General features: G+C 44.4%; 1 protein-coding gene across 3 annotated transcripts in view; it reads right to left on the reverse strand.

Annotated features, from left to right (window-relative positions):
- Positions 1-21,041, reverse strand: part of ANTXR2 (ANTXR cell adhesion molecule 2) — a 122,523-nt gene that overhangs the window by 4,251 nt on the left and 97,231 nt on the right. For 2 of the 3 annotated variants that reach the window (XM_075501375.1, XM_075501373.1), the window contains one exon: positions 4,684-4,781. The exons of the other annotated variant lie outside the window; for it this stretch is intronic. In XM_075501375.1, the coding sequence (XP_075357490.1) occupies positions 4,695-4,781 (87 nt within the window). In that variant the 3' untranslated portion in view covers positions 4,684-4,694. Of the gene's footprint in view, positions 1-4,683; positions 4,782-21,041 lie in introns of those variants that run through there. 3 annotated transcript variants of the gene reach the window in all.

The following is a 21,041-nucleotide window of genomic DNA, read 5'->3' on the forward strand; positions in this document are numbered from 1 at the left end:
TAATGCACTACATAGCAAATGTCACTGAAGGGGCAAACTAGCCCCTTAGTTCTAGGGAAGATGGTGTTCTGTGGCCCTAGGAAGGATTTCCAGTTGAAGAGCCGTGCATAGAAAATTAGGGAGAACTTCCACCTTGAAATCTTCTTACCAAAGACAGCATGGGTTTCCATCTCTGCCTTCGCTGGGATCCTACCAGGTAGCATGACTGTAACTGTCACTACAAATCCACTGTGAGCTGCGGGAGCAGCGAAGGCTGAACCGCTCTGCGGTTAGAGCTGCTCCCTCTGCTCTGTCCTGGCCGCTCCGGGGCAGGGGGGGACACGGCAGGTCTGTAGCGCTGCGCCCTGCTCTGCTGGCCAGGTGCCTCCTCATAAGTGCCCTGCAGTTTTGGAGTGTCTGTTGTCTTCTAAAGGCTGACCATGAGGGGTAGATGGTTTTTGAACAATGTCGGGGGGAACCAAGGAGGAAAGGGAACATAAACCTGTTCCAAAATAAATCTGGACATTGTGAAGCCTTAAAATAAAATTTAGAGGTGATATCTTAGGAGTTACAGGGCATAGCTTTCACTAGAATTAAGAAAAAGACGTTCTGTTTTGTTCTGAACACATCTTCTCTGCCAGCCTCTAGTAAGGGTTAGAAGGTTTTTGGAAGACGCTCCTCTGATACCTCTTTTTTTCCTTTCTACCTGAGGTAGAGTCACTTCCACTCTGAACCTACCCGTAGGCATTAAGTTAGTGAGTATATTTGATGTATGATCAGATAGTGCTATAACTTCTGTGAATTTCTGTACTGGCAACTTTGACTACCTTTTCTTATTTAAGAAAAGTGGAGGATGAGAGATTTCAAATTAAAGCAAAGCCTTCCATATAAGAAGCCATTTTTTGTGTACAATGCGATACTAGCAGAGGACAGAGCTGAAATCAGGATGTTGGAAAATACACTGGAAGTGCTAATTAATGAGAAGGTCAGGAACACTGTAGTGTCATTAACGGAACAGCAAATACTGCACGCCGGCATAGCAGAGAACAGCTTTTACGTTCAGGTAATGGGATGTGACAAGGTGCCTGGTTTCACAATACCTACACATGAAATGCATTAAGAAGTAGCTTTCAAGCTCAACGTAAGGGGCTTTGAGCTCTCACCATGCTTGCAATTTAAGTCTAACTTGCACAATTACCATATATACCGTTCATATTATTATTTCTTAGCAAAAATAGATACATGTATATCAGCAAGCCTCTCTCTTGGTCTGTTTGCCACAGTTTGTTTCATGTACATCGCTCTTTCCCCTAAATGCTGGCTTAGAGGGTTTTTCCTTCCAGAACGAGTGGTTCCAGACATAGCAGGGACAGAGGAGATCCTTAAATGAGCAATTACCATTATGGTTGCCCACTCATCTCCCATGGTCTCTGCCCCCAGCCTCCTTACTCAAGGACTCAATGGGGAGGAAGGAGAAAAAGAAGGAATGTTTGGTCAGCCAGACCCCTGATCATGTAACCCATCCAACAGGCAGACAAAACACCATTACCTGGAGAATCTCAAAGCACCTGAGAAATACCAGCTATCAGAACGCTGGCAATATCAGACAATCACAGAATCACAGAATCATATAGGTTGGAAAAGACCTTTAAGATCATCAAGTCCAACTGTAAACCTAACGCTACCAAGCCCACTGCTACACCATGTCCATAAGCACCTCAGCCAAACGGCTTTTAAATACCTCCAGGGATGGTGACTCCACCACTTCCCTGGGCAGCCTGTTCCAATGCTTGATAACCCTTTCAGTGAAGTAAAATTTCCTAATATCCAGTCTAAACCTCCCCTGGCGCAACTTGAGGCCATTTCCTCTCATCCTGTCACTTGTTACCTGGGAGAAGAGACCGACCCCACCTCTCTACACCCTCCTTTCAGGCAGTTGTAGAGAGCGATGAGGTCTCCCCTCAGCCTCAATAATAGATAGTAACAAATACACTGTAACTAATTTAAGTGAGATTTTAAACCATTCACATTCTAGATGGGCAAACTGAAGCAGGCTGAAGGAAAAAGACTAATTTTCAATTGTTAAGCATTTATCACTCCAGATCAAACCAATACAAACTGTAGGTTTTCATGAACTAGAAAACCGGGTTGTATGTGATGTAACCAGCATCACTGTCTTCGTGCCAGTTGGTTTTGAGAAAAAGATGCATACTTGTGTAAGTCATTCCTCTAAATGAATTCAAAACTTCCTATGCAGTGATATCTATTTCATCATTAAGACCAGCTTTTAGAAAAAGAATATTAAATTTTTCTTCTGATTAATCTGAACTTTACGAAAAGGACTATTTACTTAAATAGAAGCACTATTTACCAAACAGTAGGCTCATCAGTCTATTTTTGGCCTTCACAATTAAAACATTCTTGTTCTATTTGTAGCTAATTACACCAGTGAATTACCATCCTAGCAGCATTGCCATGATCCACCAGTTTGGTGAGTTAATGTTACACGCATGTGCCCGTACTCAATTAAACAATCAATACAACCAATTTGAAATCAGATGTATCATGCCTTGTAAATCACTGGATCATAAACCTTAACAATACCAACATGTAGTCAGTATAAAATTGAACTGAATTAGTGGTTTAGGACTAGAGTAATTAAAAAATGAGTTATGCAAGCATTCTCTGATCCTCGTGTGGAATATGGGAGTTGTCCCCATGCACCAGATTCAATAGAAAAAAACCACCCTTAACTCTCAAAGATGCACTGCAGGTCCTGCAGGAGAAGAATATGGCAGGTATTTAACAAAAAAAAAAAAAAAGGAGGAGGAAAGACATGTATGGCAAGGGTATTACCTAAGAAGGAATACTTTTATATTACATCAAAGCCATTTCTTAAATTGCTGTGGTTAAACCATGACAATATGTTACTAAATTTAAGCTACGGGTCAACTCAGATAAAGTCCTTGCAGGGCACACAATCTCAAGGGAAGCGGATGCTCGTGCTGAACTGCAGATTGTAGCCTCACATGGCAGTGCCCCAAAAAACAAGGCACCGAGAGGTGCCTGCAGGAACAGGCGTGCTTCCTCCTCCAGCGTGTCCTTCTGCGGGCCCGTACAGCTCTGCTGGAACGGTGCACTGGGCACGTGGAGGAGGATACCTTTCGGACTGCACGCTGATATGAGCCTGGACCTCAGCTGTTGATGTTGGCCAGATAGGTATGGAAAGCACTTTAATTTGTATGTGCGCATGTGTGAGCAAACGTGCGCCGCCTTCCAGCGATCCATAACGTAGCACTGGGCTCTTCGATGGAGGCAGTGGAGGAAACTGCACAGGCTCCTCTGGGGCCGAGCCCACATCCCGCGCAGCCAGAGCTGACCTTCCCTGTTCAAAGCGTTGTACAAATATTCACTATGTAGCTCCTGCGTGATCTAGATAGTAAATTAAGTTTTGCTTCTCTGCTACGTTTTTTTCAAAGTGAACTACAGACTTTCTGCTCTTTTGGTTACAAGCTGAAAATGTGTACTGCCATAAAACTTTATGTCCTGGTCACCCATTTAAAACTGTCTATTGAGGTGGGTTTTTTCCCTCCCCTCGAGTAACAGAGCCAGAAGAGAGACTGCTCAGCAAAAAGAGTTTCAAAATGTGCAGGGGTGAGAATGAGAGGCAGCGCTCTCCTGGAGATGACTAATAAATTTTGCTAGATCTTTCCAAACTGAAATAGATGAAAGGCAACAAAGGTCTAATAGTAGATTTAAAATGAGTAGCAGAAGTCGTATGCATTGTGTTTGTTGAGATGAATGCCGAAGTCCCTTACTGAGGTTGCGGGCTGGGAAAGCTCTTCACCCTCCCTTACCCCACATGGTGGTACTAGGCGGGACGGCACTGCAGGGTGGGCACGGGCTGGCGGGAGCTGGGTGCCAATGCCATAGCTGCCTGCTTGGCTGGGGAGAGTGTTACTGCCTTGAGTCGTGCAATATAACTTTTTCTATTATTAAGTACCATTTGGAGTGCCTAGAGCTTTTTGAGAAGCATCTTTTGTAATATCTTCACATATGTGCAAAGGAGAGACAAATACACAGGTACGGATATATGGGCTCTGTTCTTGGTATCTCAAATGTGGACTGGGTTTGCCAAAACAGTGACAGCAGTCCTCAGAGTACTGCCTCCGAAGCTGAAATTTGACCATAGAACTGTTCCTCTTTCTTTTCCTGCGTAATAGGCTTTTTGTACTCACATGTGAAATACTATACTAATCAATACCTTCTGAACCTAAGGGCCTCGCTGCATGGAAGGGACTTGTCCAAAATGAGTATTTAATCATGGGCTGGGTAACAAATGCTTTAAGTTTTCCGGTTTGCTCTCCTTCATCGTGTTGTGTAATTGCCTAAAAGGATGCAATTGAAGGAAGTCAGGTTCTCTGTATAAAACCCTGAACCCATTGTCAACTCCTGGATGCTGTCACAAAGGTCCCAGTGAGATGTGATCTCCTTTGAGGCTGTGGATCCTTCCTCACAGCCTTCCTCCAAATGCTACTGAGCTGACAGGCTCAGGCTACCTATAAACTGTAACCAGTATGACATGGAAAGTTGAAGGGACGGAATATCCTCAACTCAGAACAGGACTCTGAATCATTCGCTTAGCATTTAAGTAGCTGGCTGCTGCTGGGTAGTCATTGGTCTCATGAGGTAGCTTTTAACGTACCACCTTCAACTCACTGTCTCTGGCTACTGTTTCCTTTGGGATGTTTGGCCATGCTTGCAGTATTCTTCAGTAACTCAGAAAGGGCAGGTGAAGCAGTCTGTAAAATCAAGGAGGGTGGAGATGGGATATGATGATATCCAGCCACCCAGCCTACGCTGCGCTGTCTGTTCTCAAGTGCTTTGTCGCTCAACCATACCTTGTCCTTGTGTATGACTTAATTTCTTTAACATGCCGAGTGACTGTGTGTATAGGAAAAGGTTCCCTGTACACTGCTGAATTGTTCAGCATCCAACTTAGGACTGACAAGAACAACTGCATTTTCCAGAGGAGCCCTTACAGCTCTGTTTGGTCCAGAACAGTTGTATTACCCCCTATAATATACAGCGTCGTAAAAGATTGGCTCATTTTGGCCTTGGAGGATCAAGATCCTCCACGGTCTGTTGCTGACATACCCAGCAGCAACTGAGAACTGTGTGCTTCTACCCCCAGCTGCAGTGTCCCCATAAAGAGAACACACCCTTTGGGGATTTGTCATTTATATGGCACACGTGAGCTCTGCCCTCCAGCCCAATTGATCAGTGCCCGCATAGCCGTGAGGAAGGAGAGGGTTTTAGAATAATGTCACTCCCGAGACGTATTTAGCGGTTCATTTATGTTGCCCCTGTCTTCACAGCATTATCAGAGCTTCTTTCATCTCTGTGATCGGTGCATCCCTGTTAGCCCGGCTTTGTTGTTCCCCCGTCTTCTCGCGACAGCTCTCCACGACAGTCTGCTGAGACTGCTGGTGTAGTTTGGATCAGCAGACAAGAATCTGGTTTACCCGATTCTACTTCTTCTTACACTTATTTTCCCTGTGACCCAGCCTGCAGTTTGCCTCTCTATAAGGAATCAAAATTCAGAGTATCGGATTCTTCCCTGTAGCCCTTTCAGTAAAGGACAGAACTGCGTAAACCTTTTCTTCTTTGCTAATGCAAAGGAACAGGCAATTTCCTGTTTTCCAAACCTCTTTAGAATCATTAACTCCCAGTACAGAGCTTACCAGAGATAATGAACTCCTACACGTGCTCCTGACCTGCACACTCATGTGCAGTTGTGACAGTAAAAGGGCCTTTTAAAGGAATAAAACCAGCCGGGTTTCAAACTAGGCGCTGAGATGCCAGCGCTGACAACACCTTCCTCAAAGTCCTGTAACAAGAGCTGAGCAGCGGTGGCTGTTTCCTTACTGGAAAAATCCCACTGCTTCCCCTCAGCAGAGCCTGGTACCACGGAGTGGAACAAGACAGCAGCTCATGCCGACACACCTGTGTCGGGCTCGAGAGCTAAACCCCGCTGTCTTACAGCCTTCAGAAAGGGCCACCACTGATCTTCCCTCACCGTAGCCGGCAAAAACAACATTAACTAGAGCTAATGTCACCTTGCCCCCATCTCCTGGGCATTAAAATTCTAGTGGCATTAACATCCGTGCGCTTCTTTACTAGCTCCCCCGCTCGGGATATATTTCACTGCTATAACCGTTATAATATTACGCTCACCTCATAAATATCCATTGGCAAGCTGGAGCATACAACTGAAGTTAAGTTTATATATATTTTTTTAAAGATAGCTGATTTACATGTTTACCTTGGAGGGGGGTTGCTAACACACCCATGTCCTGTGCAGCTCTAAGCAGCGTTCAGAGATTTAAACTGATCCCTCTCTCACAGTTGCTCTCTGGTCCCGACGATCAGGTAATCCCTCGTCTCAGAGACCCGAGAAGCTCAGAACATTATATGAATTTGGAATTGGCTTTACACTCCTGCTAACAGAAACCTGTGTGCTCTGTTGCCAAGCTCTTAGCACTCAAACCTCATCTCTGCAGATGTGCGTTGCTACCAGCATGTTTATTTTACATAAAGCAAAATGGTTTTAAGTTGTCAGAGTTTCCTGTCCTTGCATATGTCACGTTATTGCCCACAGAAGACCACCTACAACAGGTTTCAGTGGCTGCGTGCTCACCAACTGCCATCCTAATGCAGCGCCATTAGGCAGCCGCACAAGTCGCAAGTGAAGAAGTCCCAGTCGGCGTCCCTGAACCACACTATGGTGGTAGATATTTAGCACCTGGGAAAAGATGACTTGCAGTGCTATACGCTGCTGGAAGTGTCATTTTTCACGGAATAAATCAGCAATGAATCTCTTAGAGGAATGAACTTGAACTGGCGTTATTGCTACAGAACCCATCACTACTGATGCAGACATCAGGATGATGTCTAGGGCTGCCCAAGGAGGCTTTCTCCCCAAAATTACTTAATTGATGGCTGAAACATCACTGACAGAGATGAGGTAAGCTCTGAACCCCAAGAACAACACTGGATGGGCTCAAAATCCTCCTAAAGTAACAACAACATAATAAAAAGAAACAAACTACAGATGAATGGAGCTATATATTTTTACCCTAAGAAGGATATTTTTTTTCACTCTAGCAATTTTTGCCAGTAACTTGAGATAAGTGGAAAGGCATTCAGCTTGTTCACTGTCCTCATATTTATGCAATGTAGCCTCCTTAGCATGTGGACATGAACCTCATGATCTTTCCAAGCAATCTAGCGGTCCTGTAGGTCAACTTTCAAAGGTCACATAATACGAATTTCAAGACAGTAGTTTCACCATGAAAACTGGCATCATCTGCCTCAAAAAAAGACTGCTTTGAAGAGAATATGCCAGCACAATTACAGGTACCTCAGTAGTTAGGTCTGACTTGACAGCCATCTTTCATCCCTTGGTCCTGCTTTAGTTGTGTAAGTGCAGAAGTAAAGTGCAGAAAAGGGCAACAGGACTAAAGATAGCTCCTGTCTTTCTGCAGCAAATAAATACTGTATTTCAGAGTACAGGCCAACAAAACAAAACTGCCAGTAATAGGTTCAAAATAGGTATTTTAAAGATGCTGTCTAAATACAGAAAATGTGTAATGGATCGCCAAGAGCCTGTGGCTGCTGTGTCAGACAAGTATTTCTTGCAGGAGAATATGCAGCTCAGTTGTAGCCATCTGCCTCAAACTTTTACCTTAATATAAATATTATGCAGTACGTATTAATTTGTGGAGAGAAACCCTGCAGGTATCTTAAACCCATTTATGTCTGATATCTGACATAGTCCCGATTCTGCAGTTGACTACTGTGAACAAAGTTGCTAAGTTCTGGCTGGTTGGTTTTTTTCAAGTGCCTGTGATTTAAGTGTGTGTTTTGGTAAATCTTGTGGTGACATGGTTTGCTAAATGTTTGGAGCAAACATTCACTGATGCAGAGCAAGCGTGGATGTATAAAATGCTGCTGTTGTCATCTGGCAGGGCTTGGTATCCGCTTCGTACACACTTTGCTTACATGTAAATGAAACTACTTGGTGTGCTGCAGTGAGGAGTCGAGGGGTATTATCTGTAGTATTTTTAGTACACTGGCGGCTTTGAGAAAATGCTATTAAGAACAGCTTTTCACCCCGCTAATGACGCTTATTTTGTAACTGGACATATGGACATTTCGGCACAGTTGCTACAGCGAACAAAATCTTCGAAGTACACGTCTACCAGTGGTGTAACCTTGTGAAACCCAGGACTGAAGGGATTTTGTAGCTCAATATGCTATGTGGCACTGGAAGGAGTGCTTCTGCCAAGACTCCCGGTACTTGAGAGCAACGATGCAGGGCTAGACTTTCAACACTGTTTTCCCACCTTGGAAATTCCAAGTAACTTCCACAGAGTAATGTGAAAAGCTCCACCCACACTGAACTCCTGCTAATCGAGTCAAACACGAACAGCACAGGCGTGCCGTACAGCTCCTCGCCTGCATCTGCACAGACCTGTGGTCTGTGGGGCTGCTCGGGAGCGGGGCGACCATCGGTGCGAGCGAGCGCAAGAGCCGTGGTTATTCTTATCATCTGTGCTCCCCTTGTGTCTGAGTGCCAGTCAGTCATTTATGTACCAGGGAGGCAGCTCTTGCCCTGACCGGTTTTCAGAGAAGGACGAGAAGGAGAGTGGACTGCAGAGGTATGCAGGCAGCCAGGGAAGGGAAAGGAAACAAGTGCTCAGCTAGCGTGAGCATTTGCCATCCTGCCTAGACAGGTTTTGGCAATGAAGGAGGGAGGGATTTATGTTCCTTTGCCAAGTTTTCCTGTGACTGCTTTATTCAGCAGTTCTCCAAATAAACTACTGCCTTGAAAAAGAGTGGTTGTGACAAGCTGCCTCTCCTGCGAGTTGGCCTTCCAGGTCTGGGAGAAGAGAGCGCGACGAGCTGCTGAGCCGGTCGTGTGGGCCTTAGGGGAGAATAAAACTGTATGCATTTGTAGCATCTGCTTCAAAAGGAGGTTGTGGCAAATATTTTATTCAGCAGAGCTGGAGGTCTCCTGTCTCTAGAGGGCAGGAGTTTGTTGTTTTCCTCATACAAGGCAAGCATTGCTTATGCAAAAGGAAAGGATGTGGAAATGGCCTGGAGAGTCCCTGTTTTTCTACCACAGATTCTTTGGAGCGAGGGCCCCAGCGCGCTCTCCATCTGACCCCTTGGCAGTAAGCCTCCCTCACTTGTGGCGCTTCTGCCTCCGTGGAAATACACCATGGCCTGGCAAGGTTTGACCCTTCTTTCCTGAAGGACGCATTCTTGTTTTCCCATTGCAAGCGCCTGCCAATGGAGGGCTCTTCTCCTTCAGATCTAATTATGCCTTGGAAGGCAGATCAAGCTTGTTCTCACTGCCAGAGGGAAAGTGATCTCTGTCCTGGCGGCCATCCCAGCGCACACCTAAGCCAGTGCTGACGCTCGTTCACGTGGGCGCGATAACCAGGACATTTCTCCTCCTGCCATCCCCCAAGTGATATGCTGAGCTGTCACTGGGAGAGCTCCCTCTCCTCGAGTGAGAAACCAGAGGGGTGGGATTGTAACACTCATTTCCAGGTGAAGCTTCGAGAGCTCTTCCTTAATTTCTGTGGTATACAGGCATCGCTGCGGCGGGGTGGAGGTGCTGGAGAACAGGAGAGAGGTTTTCTCTGAGAAGTGTCTTGGATCTTTGAACTCTTCTAAAACTTTCTGGGATGAATTCTTGTCAGGAGTAACTATTACTGGGGATCCCATCTAAGTTATGGGAGGACTCCAGCCACACTGACAGCAGGCCTGATCTTTAGTGCCAAATGGTCTCCTCGTGTTAGCATCCTAAATGACTCCTCGAGTCCTCTACATCTTTTTTAGGAAGAAAAGGAAGAGAATATGCTACTAGATGCATCACATTTCAAGCTTTGTAAAATCAGAAACAGAGCCCGATTTTAAGCCCACTAAAACCAACAAACATCAAAACCTGGCACTTTGGGGCCTTTTTCATTTAAAAGGCAAAGAATATCGGAAATTTACAGTTCCTAGAGATGGCACCTCTAAAGCAACAGTCAAACATCTCCATTATTCTTCCTTCCTCCCTTCTGTGCAACTACTCAAAGTGAGAAGAATGCAATTTATCTTTCTCTGAAATCAGAGGTAACAACAGATAAACTATAGCTGTCAGAAGAACCATTCTCTTCGAACTCCCTTTTCTCCTCCATCATGACCTCAACTCAGGAAAGTCCCCTTCAAGCCTCTCCTGAAATCTTCCTTTAGGAATACTTCCCAGTCTCCTTTTCCCGATGGACTTCTCTAACCCGGGTTTTTCTAAAGAGATGATGTTGTCTTCATATGGCTCATGTATTTAAGAAGCAGATGCTCTACAGCTGTGAAGTCCGTAAGTCATCCAGGGGCCATGTTTTCAGCTCATAACAGAGCCATAACATGGCATTCATACCCCAGCCAAAAGCCTGGCCCATTTGATTTTACGGTATCTGACTGGCATATGATAATTACTTGTAAAGAGAGAAGTCACCCCAATTATGTAGCATTTAGGATGCTGTGTAAATTATTTAAAAATAATTACCACGCAATTATTATGAGGAAGAAATTCCACTTAAGAAATTCCGTGGGACAGTGTGAATCTATTTGAAGATATAGATGGGGTTTAAGCGGATCCTCATAGGAGGAAGGCTAGAAAGGCCCTGGCACGGCAGGAGGGTGCAGCTCTACCACAGCTGTGACCGCGCAGATTGAGATGGCTCTGTAGATGGCAAGACAGAACCCCAGCAGGACCTTGCTCTGCCACGCGAATGCCTGCACACACACTGCATGTAGCAGCCCTCTAGATGCCACTGTGATCCAGCTGTCACTTCACCAGCCGAAGCCTTTACAGCGGTATCTGATAGCTGGATCCTTCACAGCAATAATAAATTCAGCATTAATGACACTGACCACTGGGCCCAGCAAAGAATGCGGATGCCAAGCTGTTTCCTCACCCCTCAACCCATGTCAGCTTCCCTGGTACAATGAGTACACGCCGACGACTCAACTCTCCTTCCTGCAGACAAAACCTCGCAGCACGTCATTAGGGTTTTGTTTTAATTTGAATGGATTAGTAATCATAAACTATACAGATATTTGGACATCCCTCCTCCCCCCCCCCCCCCGCAAAAAAATCCTCCTCCATTCAGAGCAGTGTTAGAAGTGGCAGGTCCAGAATCCTCTACCTTGGACCAAGGCCTACATCCTTCCTGAAAGCCAAACCCTCGTGCAACACCATAATTAAAATGACCGCAGAATGTATTTTCTCCTGTGGCCTGCTCCCCATCTGATTTAGACCTTCTGGATTATGAGAGAGGAGAATCTATGAAGCTGTCTGATTTATGTTCATACACATCTCTGTCAGTCTGCCTCGCTCTCAGTTTGCAAAGATGTCTATTAATTGTATGTCAGGCATATTTCAAACGGTGCTAATTTATTGCTATTGTTGCTAGCATTACTGCTGGTTGAAGCCCTAGCCATTGACCCACGATCCACTGTACTCGGAGAACAGAGAAAAAGAGATCGCTGTAACTAGTCCGTTGCCATAACAAGTGCTGATTTCTGATGCTAATAAATGGGGACAAAGATGAAATGCCAATACGCATTTCCACATCTGTCTAGCATTTGAATTAGCAGTTGGTGCCTCTGTCCAGGAATACAAACTGTTACAAGTGAGGGCTGCATGTCTGGCCCCCTTGCATACAAAATTAAAGCTTAATCTCTCATTTGGACATTACAGACTGCAGAAGAGACACGCTGCTAGGAGTCGCAGTGCTCTGGTGCACTGTAGCTACTGGTAGGCAGAGGCCAGAGCAGCCTTTGAATAAGAGAGCTCTCGCGTGATGGAAGAGGAGGGTCAGTCAGTAGCCAACAGAGTGAGAGAGGAATGTGAGAGTTCTCCTCGTACAAGAAGTTATTCCAGCAAGTAAGACAGAGTGGGCAGCACACATGCAGCAGTTTTCTGGAGTAATTCTTTGCCAAGAGGTCTGTAATTTAGGAAGACTCTTGTCCTGGATTATCTTGACAGCTACCAGTAGTCTCCTTATTTCCTACTAGCAAGGCATGTGCTAACAATTCACTCGGATGTACTAGTGTCACAGTTACCAGCTTCTGTTAATTTTTAGGCACTACTGCTGATCTCGTGTCTTGCTGAAAATCAGGAATAGTTCCTTTAAAGTCAGCAGCATAAAGCTCATGGAAATAAAATCAGAACCTGATCCTCAGATTGTATTGTGACAGTGTGGTGCCTATCACGGGTTCCTTTTCAGGACCACCAAGCAGTTGGCCCATCACAAGTGGTGCTGGCAGCCTCTAGGATGTGTGCACTGCAAAGAAATAGTGCTCGAGTCCTGCAGCAGTTGCACTCTTTTCCTTCCTTGTGGACTGGGGTATGTGGGGTGAGGTCTGTATTCTCTGAAATATTTTTTCCTCACTGGAAATCGCTGCTACAGATGTGCTTAGTGGAGATGTTAATGTTCTCCAGAAGCTAGGAGAAGTTTCCCGTAGGGACACAGTCAAACTGCATTTATTCTCTTCCCGGTACGTTTTTCCTAAGCGTACATTACCAGCTACTACTGTTAAAAGCATTTGGTATGGGGTTTTTTATGCTCTGAGTCCTGAGGAAGGATAGGGTGTTTATGGTGTACAGAGCTGCCCACATGGGATTTGCTTCTGTCGCTGCCCAGATACCGTCTGGATCACTTGACTTATGAGCACCTCTGCGCTGCCCGTCTTTCTTCCTAGGAGCTCTCCCAAGATACATGGGGGAATGGGTGTGCGCTGCTGGATTTTGTTCTGGTTTTCAGTTTCCACCTTTCCCCTTCTCCCTTCTTTTATTTTGATCAGTATAATTTGTATAATGCGTTTGGGTTTTGGTGAGGCTTTATTATACATATGCCGAGAGATCTTAGTATTAAGTGCATTTTATAAATTAATAAATAAATATGCTCATTTGTTGTAGAATTTCTATTGTTGATTTGGGAACAGTAAGCTCTTGCAAATCTCAGCTTTCACCTTGCCAATCACTGTATTCCTGTAAGTGCACTGCAGTTATTTGGAACCTTTTCTGGGTTGGTGTTGGCATCCTTTTGCTAGATTACATTTATGCATTAGTACCATCTGTGCCTGCTGTACCTTCTGTGAGTTAGCCCTGGCCAAATGACTGGCATTTATCTGGAAGTGCACTAAAAAAAAAAAAAAAGGGAAAAGAAAGAGAAAGAAAAAGAAAGGGGGGGAAGGAGGAAGAGAGACAGTAAGGGTGGTACCTGGAGCTTTATGCTTGCTGCTGGCACTAATGGGTCTCGGGGAGGAAGGCACGCTGCTGAGCACAAACATCTGCCCTGATGTCGTTCATTTCAACTGCTGATGAAATCTGCAGTGTCCTTTCTGAGTCTTCCTCTCTAAATAAGAGCTGCTTCGTCCTGTCGTGGTATTCAAATAAATTCTCCCTACCCTGGTGTTCTAAAGGAAAGACACACTGGCAAGACTCAAGAGAAAAAACTACTGCAGTCTGAGGGACAGTTTTGGATTGGTGATGGTCTTTTTCCATTGCATCTTGTTTCAGTTTGGTCAGAGAGAGTTTGGACCGAGTGATGCCTTTAATCTGTCAGCTAGTATTGAAGGTTATTTACAATACTGATTGCATATAAGAATGCAGATGTCACCATGCTGGGTTTATGATTTTGCTTTCTATTCAGAGTCATCTGCTGGTCAAAAAATCTTAGGTGTGAAATAGCCCTCTTATGGTTTCTTTCCTATAAATAAAGGGAGAGGCAAGCATTTTCTTCTGTTACTGGTTTTTAAATGTCTGTCACCTCATTTGTCATAATGAACAAAAAGTGCTCCTTGTTGAAAGTCAGAGAGCACTGAGAACCAGCAGCACAGTAACCTTCTTCAACGACTCCTGAGTTACGGGAGAATTTTGTGCAGGCCGAAGCTTTACTACTACCCGTCTTACAACAGCAAGCAATGCACCACTGCTGTGCTTTCATAGCCAGTCCAAGGACCAGAGCCAGTCTCCACCTCCCGCCTCATCCTGCCTTGACTTCCTTCTCCCTGTGGCCTCTCTAGGCTGAGGTAGCTTCACGAGAAGGGCCTCTGAACCGTGCACCTCTGTGTATCTGTGAGACAAGGGAAGTCTTAACACTAACACAGGGAAGGGAACTCCTGGCAAAGCCAATGAAAGCATCATGGTCCAGGTCTGCCCACGCTTGTCTCTGGACACAGACTGACGGGCAGCATCCAGAGCACCCCTCGATATTTAGTGTCTCTTTTTTCCCCAGTACAGCTCCATCTGTGTCATGAGGTAAATTGCTCCTAGCTCTGCAGCTCCCTCATCCAGATGAACAGAGTCTGGTCATTTAAGAGACTGTGAACTAAAAGCAAAGACTTCCTCATTCTACTGTATTTTTGGTTTAAGATCAGTTTCATTGAACCCAAGAAAAATAACTTTTGTGAATACTCTTAGTTGACAGCAGTTTGGATCGATTTGTCCTAAGTAGGTAGGTACAAAATATGAAGAGCAGGTATAAATACAAATGGAAGAGTTCTTAAACTGAACGTAACTGTCTGCTAAGAATTTAAAAGAGCATTATCGGGCTTAAAAATTAATTAAATCAGTGCAATGTCAGTCTGTCAAGAAAAATAATGTGCCTTACCCTGCCTAACCTACGTTAGAGAAGGAGCACACAAGCTTCTGGCAGAGAGGCGAAGAAGCCACCTCTGAGCTGAACGGAGCTCCTACCAAGGCTCTCTTCTCCAAAGAAGGACTCATCTTTGTGTTTTCCTGGACAGTGCCAAAACTGATGGAACTCTCTCTTACTTGTAATGTAAGCATTTCCTGAAATTAGGATGACGTTCCAGTGGACCCTCTCAGCAAGAACAGATGTTGGAGTACCGGCAGTTTTACTTGCGCACTGTTTGATGCACAGTCCGCACAGATCCAATATTGTAGAGTAGAGCTGTGATTTACACGTACACAGCATGTCTCCTTCAGGGGCTTACTTCCAGTGCCGGTTCTTGCTGCTTAGGTGTTTTGTGTTCATGGGGCAGGTGTCCTAGCATGGGAATACAAGTTGCATCCTTTCACCAAAGATACTCTGTGGTAAAGGCAATTTATAGTCAAACTAATGGCATAATCGTAATTTGTATGGACTGCCTTTTACTGTGGTATTTCTATAGCACATAGCACGAGGACTCTTGGTCTGTAACAGCAGGCTCTTACCAGCAGCTCCACCAAGGCAAGACAAGCTGTTAGGCTTCGGCAGTGCCGACGGCAGCTTCTGTAGGCGGTGGTGCATGAGGGAGGCACGTGGCTAGCCTCAGGCCTCTCGCCCACCCTGGGGACACCGGCCCCTGCTCATCTAGGCCAGCCTGAAACAGGGGAGGAAGGTCCACCCTGTGCTTGTGGAGCCCTTCCCTGGGGGAAATAACGTGGGGAGCACAGCCTGCTGACGACACAGAAGGTGTAAAAGCAACAGCGGCTGCTCTTGGTCTGTTGCATGAAGGTTGGTTTTTCAGACGTGCTCTTACAGGCATACTGAACTGATCTATTCCCCAAAAATACTTGTTGGCATTCTCTTCCTTACACTTTGTGCTGTCTTGAACACTCTTACTTCAGATTTACATCAGGATATATGAAAGAAGAACTAGAAGTAGTTTTATAAATATTTATATATAATAAATACTTTTTTTTTTGTTTTGTTCTGAATGACCACTTTGACACTGTGGAATCTTTTCTACTAAGAATATATGATATTTGGAATTCAAGATTTGCTTTTTCTTTCTTTCCATATGTTCTGTGTTAAACATATGCTATACTTTATATTTAAAAACTAGCAGCAGACTGAAAAAAATAGCCCACACCACAAAAATACGTTTGCTTCATTATCAAAAGCTTCTGGGGTTTTGGGTTTTTTTGGTTGGTTCGTTGGTTTTTTTAAACACATGGGGGGGAAACACCCTTGAGGACAATTTCAGAATGTGAAACTAACTTTTAAGAGCTGTGGAGGGAGTGAACATCTGGTTCTTCATTTGCAGCATACATAAGGCTTGTCAGAGCTTAGAGCTATACATTGCCACGTAGAGGTGGTGATCGAGTTGTCAGCTTTGTAATTAAGGAAGGAAGCCCCTCTGCTTAATTTAGGAATTGGCCTTTGAATACTTGGATAATACTTAAACTGGCCTCTACTGAAAAACTGCAGATACAAAAGAAAAATGGCCAGCGTCTGACATTTATGTAGGTTCCTACCTTCTGACCTAAAAGACCTTCTCTGCTACTTCCCCGTCTGGGATTACAGAGGGTTTTCCTATTGATCCTCTGCTTCTGTATACAGAAGGACCTATTGCTTACCAAGTACGGGCAGTGAACGAAACGCAGCACAGAACTGGGCACAGCTGAATGCTCGGCCTGTAGCTGGCATAGCCAGATCACAGCCAGAGCAAGGTGGGTGACCCATCTTGCAGTACTGAACTGTGAAGCAACGTGCTACCAAATGTTTTATATATGCCACCATTATTTTATATAAGCTCAGCCCGTGGTTTGGTGGGGGATGGGGACAACAACAACTTCATCATGAGCCAGATCAGCATCTGTATCCAGCCACGTCCATGCTCTGAGCCAGCCACCTCTATCCCTGTGGCTGTGCGGCTTCCTTAGGCTGAGAGGAGGAGAAGGTGCACCCAGGGGCCGGCTCCTGTTAGCGGGGGACAGCCGTGCTCTGGGGGATTTCTGGAGTGGGGGGTAGAGCCGGGAGGCTTCTCGGCAGAACAATCACTGAGGCACTGACTGCACTATGCCATGAAGAAGCGCCTTGCCAAACCCTCTCCCTTCCACAAATGAGCTCTGCATCTTTGAGCTTCGCAGAGCTCCTCGGCAGCGCGTGCGAGGTGAGCTCTGCCAGACGCTCGTCTCGCAAACGTGTTTGGTGTGTGCAGGTGGAGGTGCACTGCAAGCGCAGCAGACCCCTGCGCCGCTGCAGGCGTGCCGGTTAATGCATCTCAAGGTAGTTCTCTGCTCTGAGCCTGCTCCTTCCTCCCTGCATTGAAGAGACGCTTAGAAATGTCAACAAGAGAAGGAGAAAAAAGTTTTAAGGGATTTGAAAGAAATTATAATCATCCTCACAGTCTATTTTGAGATTGCTGCCCAGGGTATTGAATTTTTTTAATTGATAAAAAGAAAATTAACAGCCACCACAAGAAGATCCTTGTTTAAGAGTAGGGAAATGGTACAGTATGTTTAAATCGAGGTAAGATCTAAAAATCCTGTGATAAATCTAACTGGTGAATTTAGGAAAGGAAATGGGTTTGTTATTTGTTATATAAAAATGAAGTTATGTGGCTGTTGCTATGGTGACACCTTGTTGATTATACAGCAGAGTAAACTGTGAAAATTTGCTGCCTGAGAGCGCTTCAAAGTACCTTCTCTTTCCCCCCCATTGTTTTAGGTCTTTTTCATGAATGTTTAATTTGCTGTTTGGGAGGGGAGGAGGAAGTGTCCGGTCATCCTCTAGCTGGGTATGAATATTTTAAACTTTATGAAATCACTGGTAATTTAGAACTTGTCTCTGAAATTACCTGGCAAATGACCACAGCAACATTTAGAAGTAAAAAGCAATGAGGTGTGCACAATTACCTTCTAAAGCTGGAGACACACACATACTTAAGCATGAATTTAATTAGAATATGGGTAGATTGGTGTCTTTTTTAAATCCTATCACTGATGAGGATGACAGCTATTTCTAGTTGAAACCACAATAAAACAAAAGCCTACACTGTTAAATTACAAACTTACAAAAATTCTCTTGCAAAAATAAAATAGAGGTTTAATTATTGTAATTAGTTACATATTTCAAATTGTATTTCCAAACAAGCATAGTTCAATTAGTAAAAGTAGCTTTGTGAACTGTCTTAAAATGGCTTACATATATTTAGCTGCAGTTAGTAAAGGGCTGATTTAAGCTAAATGATATTTTAAATTTTAAAATGACCCGGGCATGTTGATAAGGGGTCCTGTACCAGTTGTAATAGGATTTAATCAAGCCAGTCTATCATTTGTGTATACAAGGCCTTACTGAAATAAATAACCCTACAAAGGCCCACTTTGCTTGTCCAAAAATCCTTGCTGCTAATGATACCTTTGCAAACCAAGTGAGGTTTCAGAGTTCGTGAATTACATATAGCATACAAGTACAAAAACTTCAAGACACGCTATTGTCACTTAAGGCCAGATGAAGAAAACACACTGCTAGCATTATTCCTTACTGGATGAGAACTATACAGCTTCGTCTACAGCTGAATACCAGTCTATAATGTTCCTTGCTGTAATGGACAAATTAACAGCCCAGGTTTTTTGCTCCCATAATCTTTAAAGGTGTAAACTCTGAGAACGGCATGAACAAAATACTTCAGCTAAACAGAATAAAAGCTGCCATCAATGAGGTGGGTTTTCTCCTTGACCGATCCTGTTAAAATCAACGGGGCTACATTAAGACACCATTAGCACAGGGAGGTGTACAAAATATTGTCAGCGTCATGTAACGCTTCATTAAAACACGTGAAATGTAAAGATACACAGAAATTTTGTTAGGAAATACATCTGTAAAATCTATCCAAGCAATAAAAAAAAAACCCCAACCAAACAAAACCAAACCACAACCTGACATGAGAAGTTGGAATGTGGTCAATATCTGTCTTGAATCAAATCTGATTTGAAAGCAAAGTCTTTTTAAAATAAACAGTCTTCCTGCAGTGCTTGCAGCCCAACTATCGCAGCATTATAAATTAATGCAAAAGATGCCAAAAGGCCCCTTAAGTAGAAAATGTCAACACGCAAATGTTAAGCAAGAGATTTACAAAAGAAAGTCTCCAAGTCCCACTGAAACGCTTCACATCCCATAAACCCCTTGGAAAATCTCAGTCCTATTGCACTGAAATAGCCAGATTTGCTAGTGGAAGTACCTTCTCCTTCAGACGAGACTGAATTTATGGGGACAGCTGCTTCTCTTCCACACGTGCCTGTGGGACAGAGTGTGTCCACGGAGCTAGTGCACACTGCTATAAAATCAGGTTGGAGTTGGACCAGAACCACTCCCAGCCCTCTCACCTCCCTTCCCTTTCATGCGAAGGTACAGCAGAGGTCTCGGATCAGCACGTGACGGTACGTACCATATGTGCTGCAATACCTATGCACAAGAGGATGAGTTAAGGACGGTGTGTCAGCCTTAATTGGAGTAAGCTGTCAGACCAGAGATGGGCTCGCATGTTTGAAAGTCTGCCACTTGGACATTATAACCATCGCATGCCAGAGCTCCTTCACTCCCGAAGGATAGCACAGATTAAACTCAAATGATGAGGTTAATGTGGAAAGAAGTGGTTTTAGTTATGACTACAAGAGGCAGGCTTTTAAAAAAAAACTTCTCAGTAAATAGCTGATTCAAGCAAAAGGAGTGCCTCCTGTTTCCATAGGGCAAGGCATGGAACGTGCACTTAGGAGGTTTGAGAGTTTCTTCCTAAGACTCATTAATAAAGGCTTCATTAATAACATATTTTATAAACACTATGGAAAGTGCAGACGCTGGCTTTTGTAACAAATCGGAATTATGAAGTTGCATTACAGAGGAAATGGCAGAATTTAACTTGGTTTGAAATCCTACACCCACATGACACAGACCAGATAAAAAGCTTTAGCTGAATCCAGACCTTCGAAGTCTGAAAGCTAGGACAGATTCCACCCTGCAGACGAGTGCATTAACTCAGCTATAGTCTCCCCGAAAAGAGCCAGCTTACACTTTTTTCCACAAAGCTGTAGCCTTTGAAGAGGCTGGTTGAGGCAAGAGTAAAATGAATGGGTAACGTTGAAAGAAGACCAAAGAAAAATCCCTTCACTGCTAAAAGTTACAGATTTACACTTCACTGATGGCAGCATTTGGTATTTTAGGAGAGCCTAGTACAAACTTCTAATTTGCTTGGGGAAAACCCTGTAATCTGTTTCATGTTTGCTGTGGGTGAAACATGAGCAGGAAGGAGAAGCAATGCGTTTGGGGGAAAGACGGGGAGGTGCAGCTGAGCTCACCCCTTCCACCAAACCTGCTTAAGATCGTAGTTGCGTCTGCAAAGCCAGGACTGACATCTGTAGTGTACCACGGGCCAAATCCACCACGATTTATTGTTTTAGATAGAAGCAGTGTTTATTATAGGCATCAAAAACTCATTGCTGCAATGTGTCATCTCCTGGTGTCTCATTAAAGTAAATAAGAACTGTAGAAGCGGGTGTAAAATTAACACCAGGAAACACTCAAGAAAAATATTTATGTGAATTATTGAGGTTTCCTGTACAACAGCACTCTCTTTAATGTGTTGTCTTTACTCTGGTAAGAGCCTGGAAAAGAAGCTGACTAGAAAGCTGATGGTGCTGATGATCAAGTCACAGCACACAGCTAAGCGTGGACGATGCATTCAGCTGGAAAGACGGCTGTTGGTATTTCAGCTGGCTGCTGAGCCCCTTTCCCAAGTACCACACCACGGTGGTTGCAAGCTGTTAAAAATCAGAATAGCCAGGGATGTTACTTTGTGCGTGACTGCTTGTTCTTATTGGGACCTAAACGCAAAATCCAGTTGTAGCTGCTCTCGTCCGTGCTGCCGTGCTTAAACTTCTGGTGAATGAAAGTGCGCAAGGAACTTTTCTTAACCTGCGAGTAGAACAGGGAGAGGAGATGAAGTAGCAGCAGCTGGTATTACGGAGGGGCACTGGCGATTGTTTTCTCCTCACCAGAAGTATGCCGCAGAGTCTCGGCAGTTTCTGAGGGCAAGCAAGGAAAGGGGCATCTATCTGTGTGTGAAGAATGGGCACTGGCACTGTGTTATTCCTCTGGCCTAGGATAGCCGCTCCCCACCTGTATGGGACTTTCTTAAGCGTAGCTTCTTTTCAGTCAGACAGGACTCTGCTGCCGGACAGATGTGGTATTTGTTAAAGGGAAAGCCTTCGC

Source organism: Mycteria americana, chromosome 4 (assembly GCF_035582795.1).
Source record: "Mycteria americana isolate JAX WOST 10 ecotype Jacksonville Zoo and Gardens chromosome 4, USCA_MyAme_1.0, whole genome shotgun sequence".
NCBI lineage: Eukaryota > Metazoa > Chordata > Aves > Ciconiiformes > Ciconiidae > Mycteria > Mycteria americana.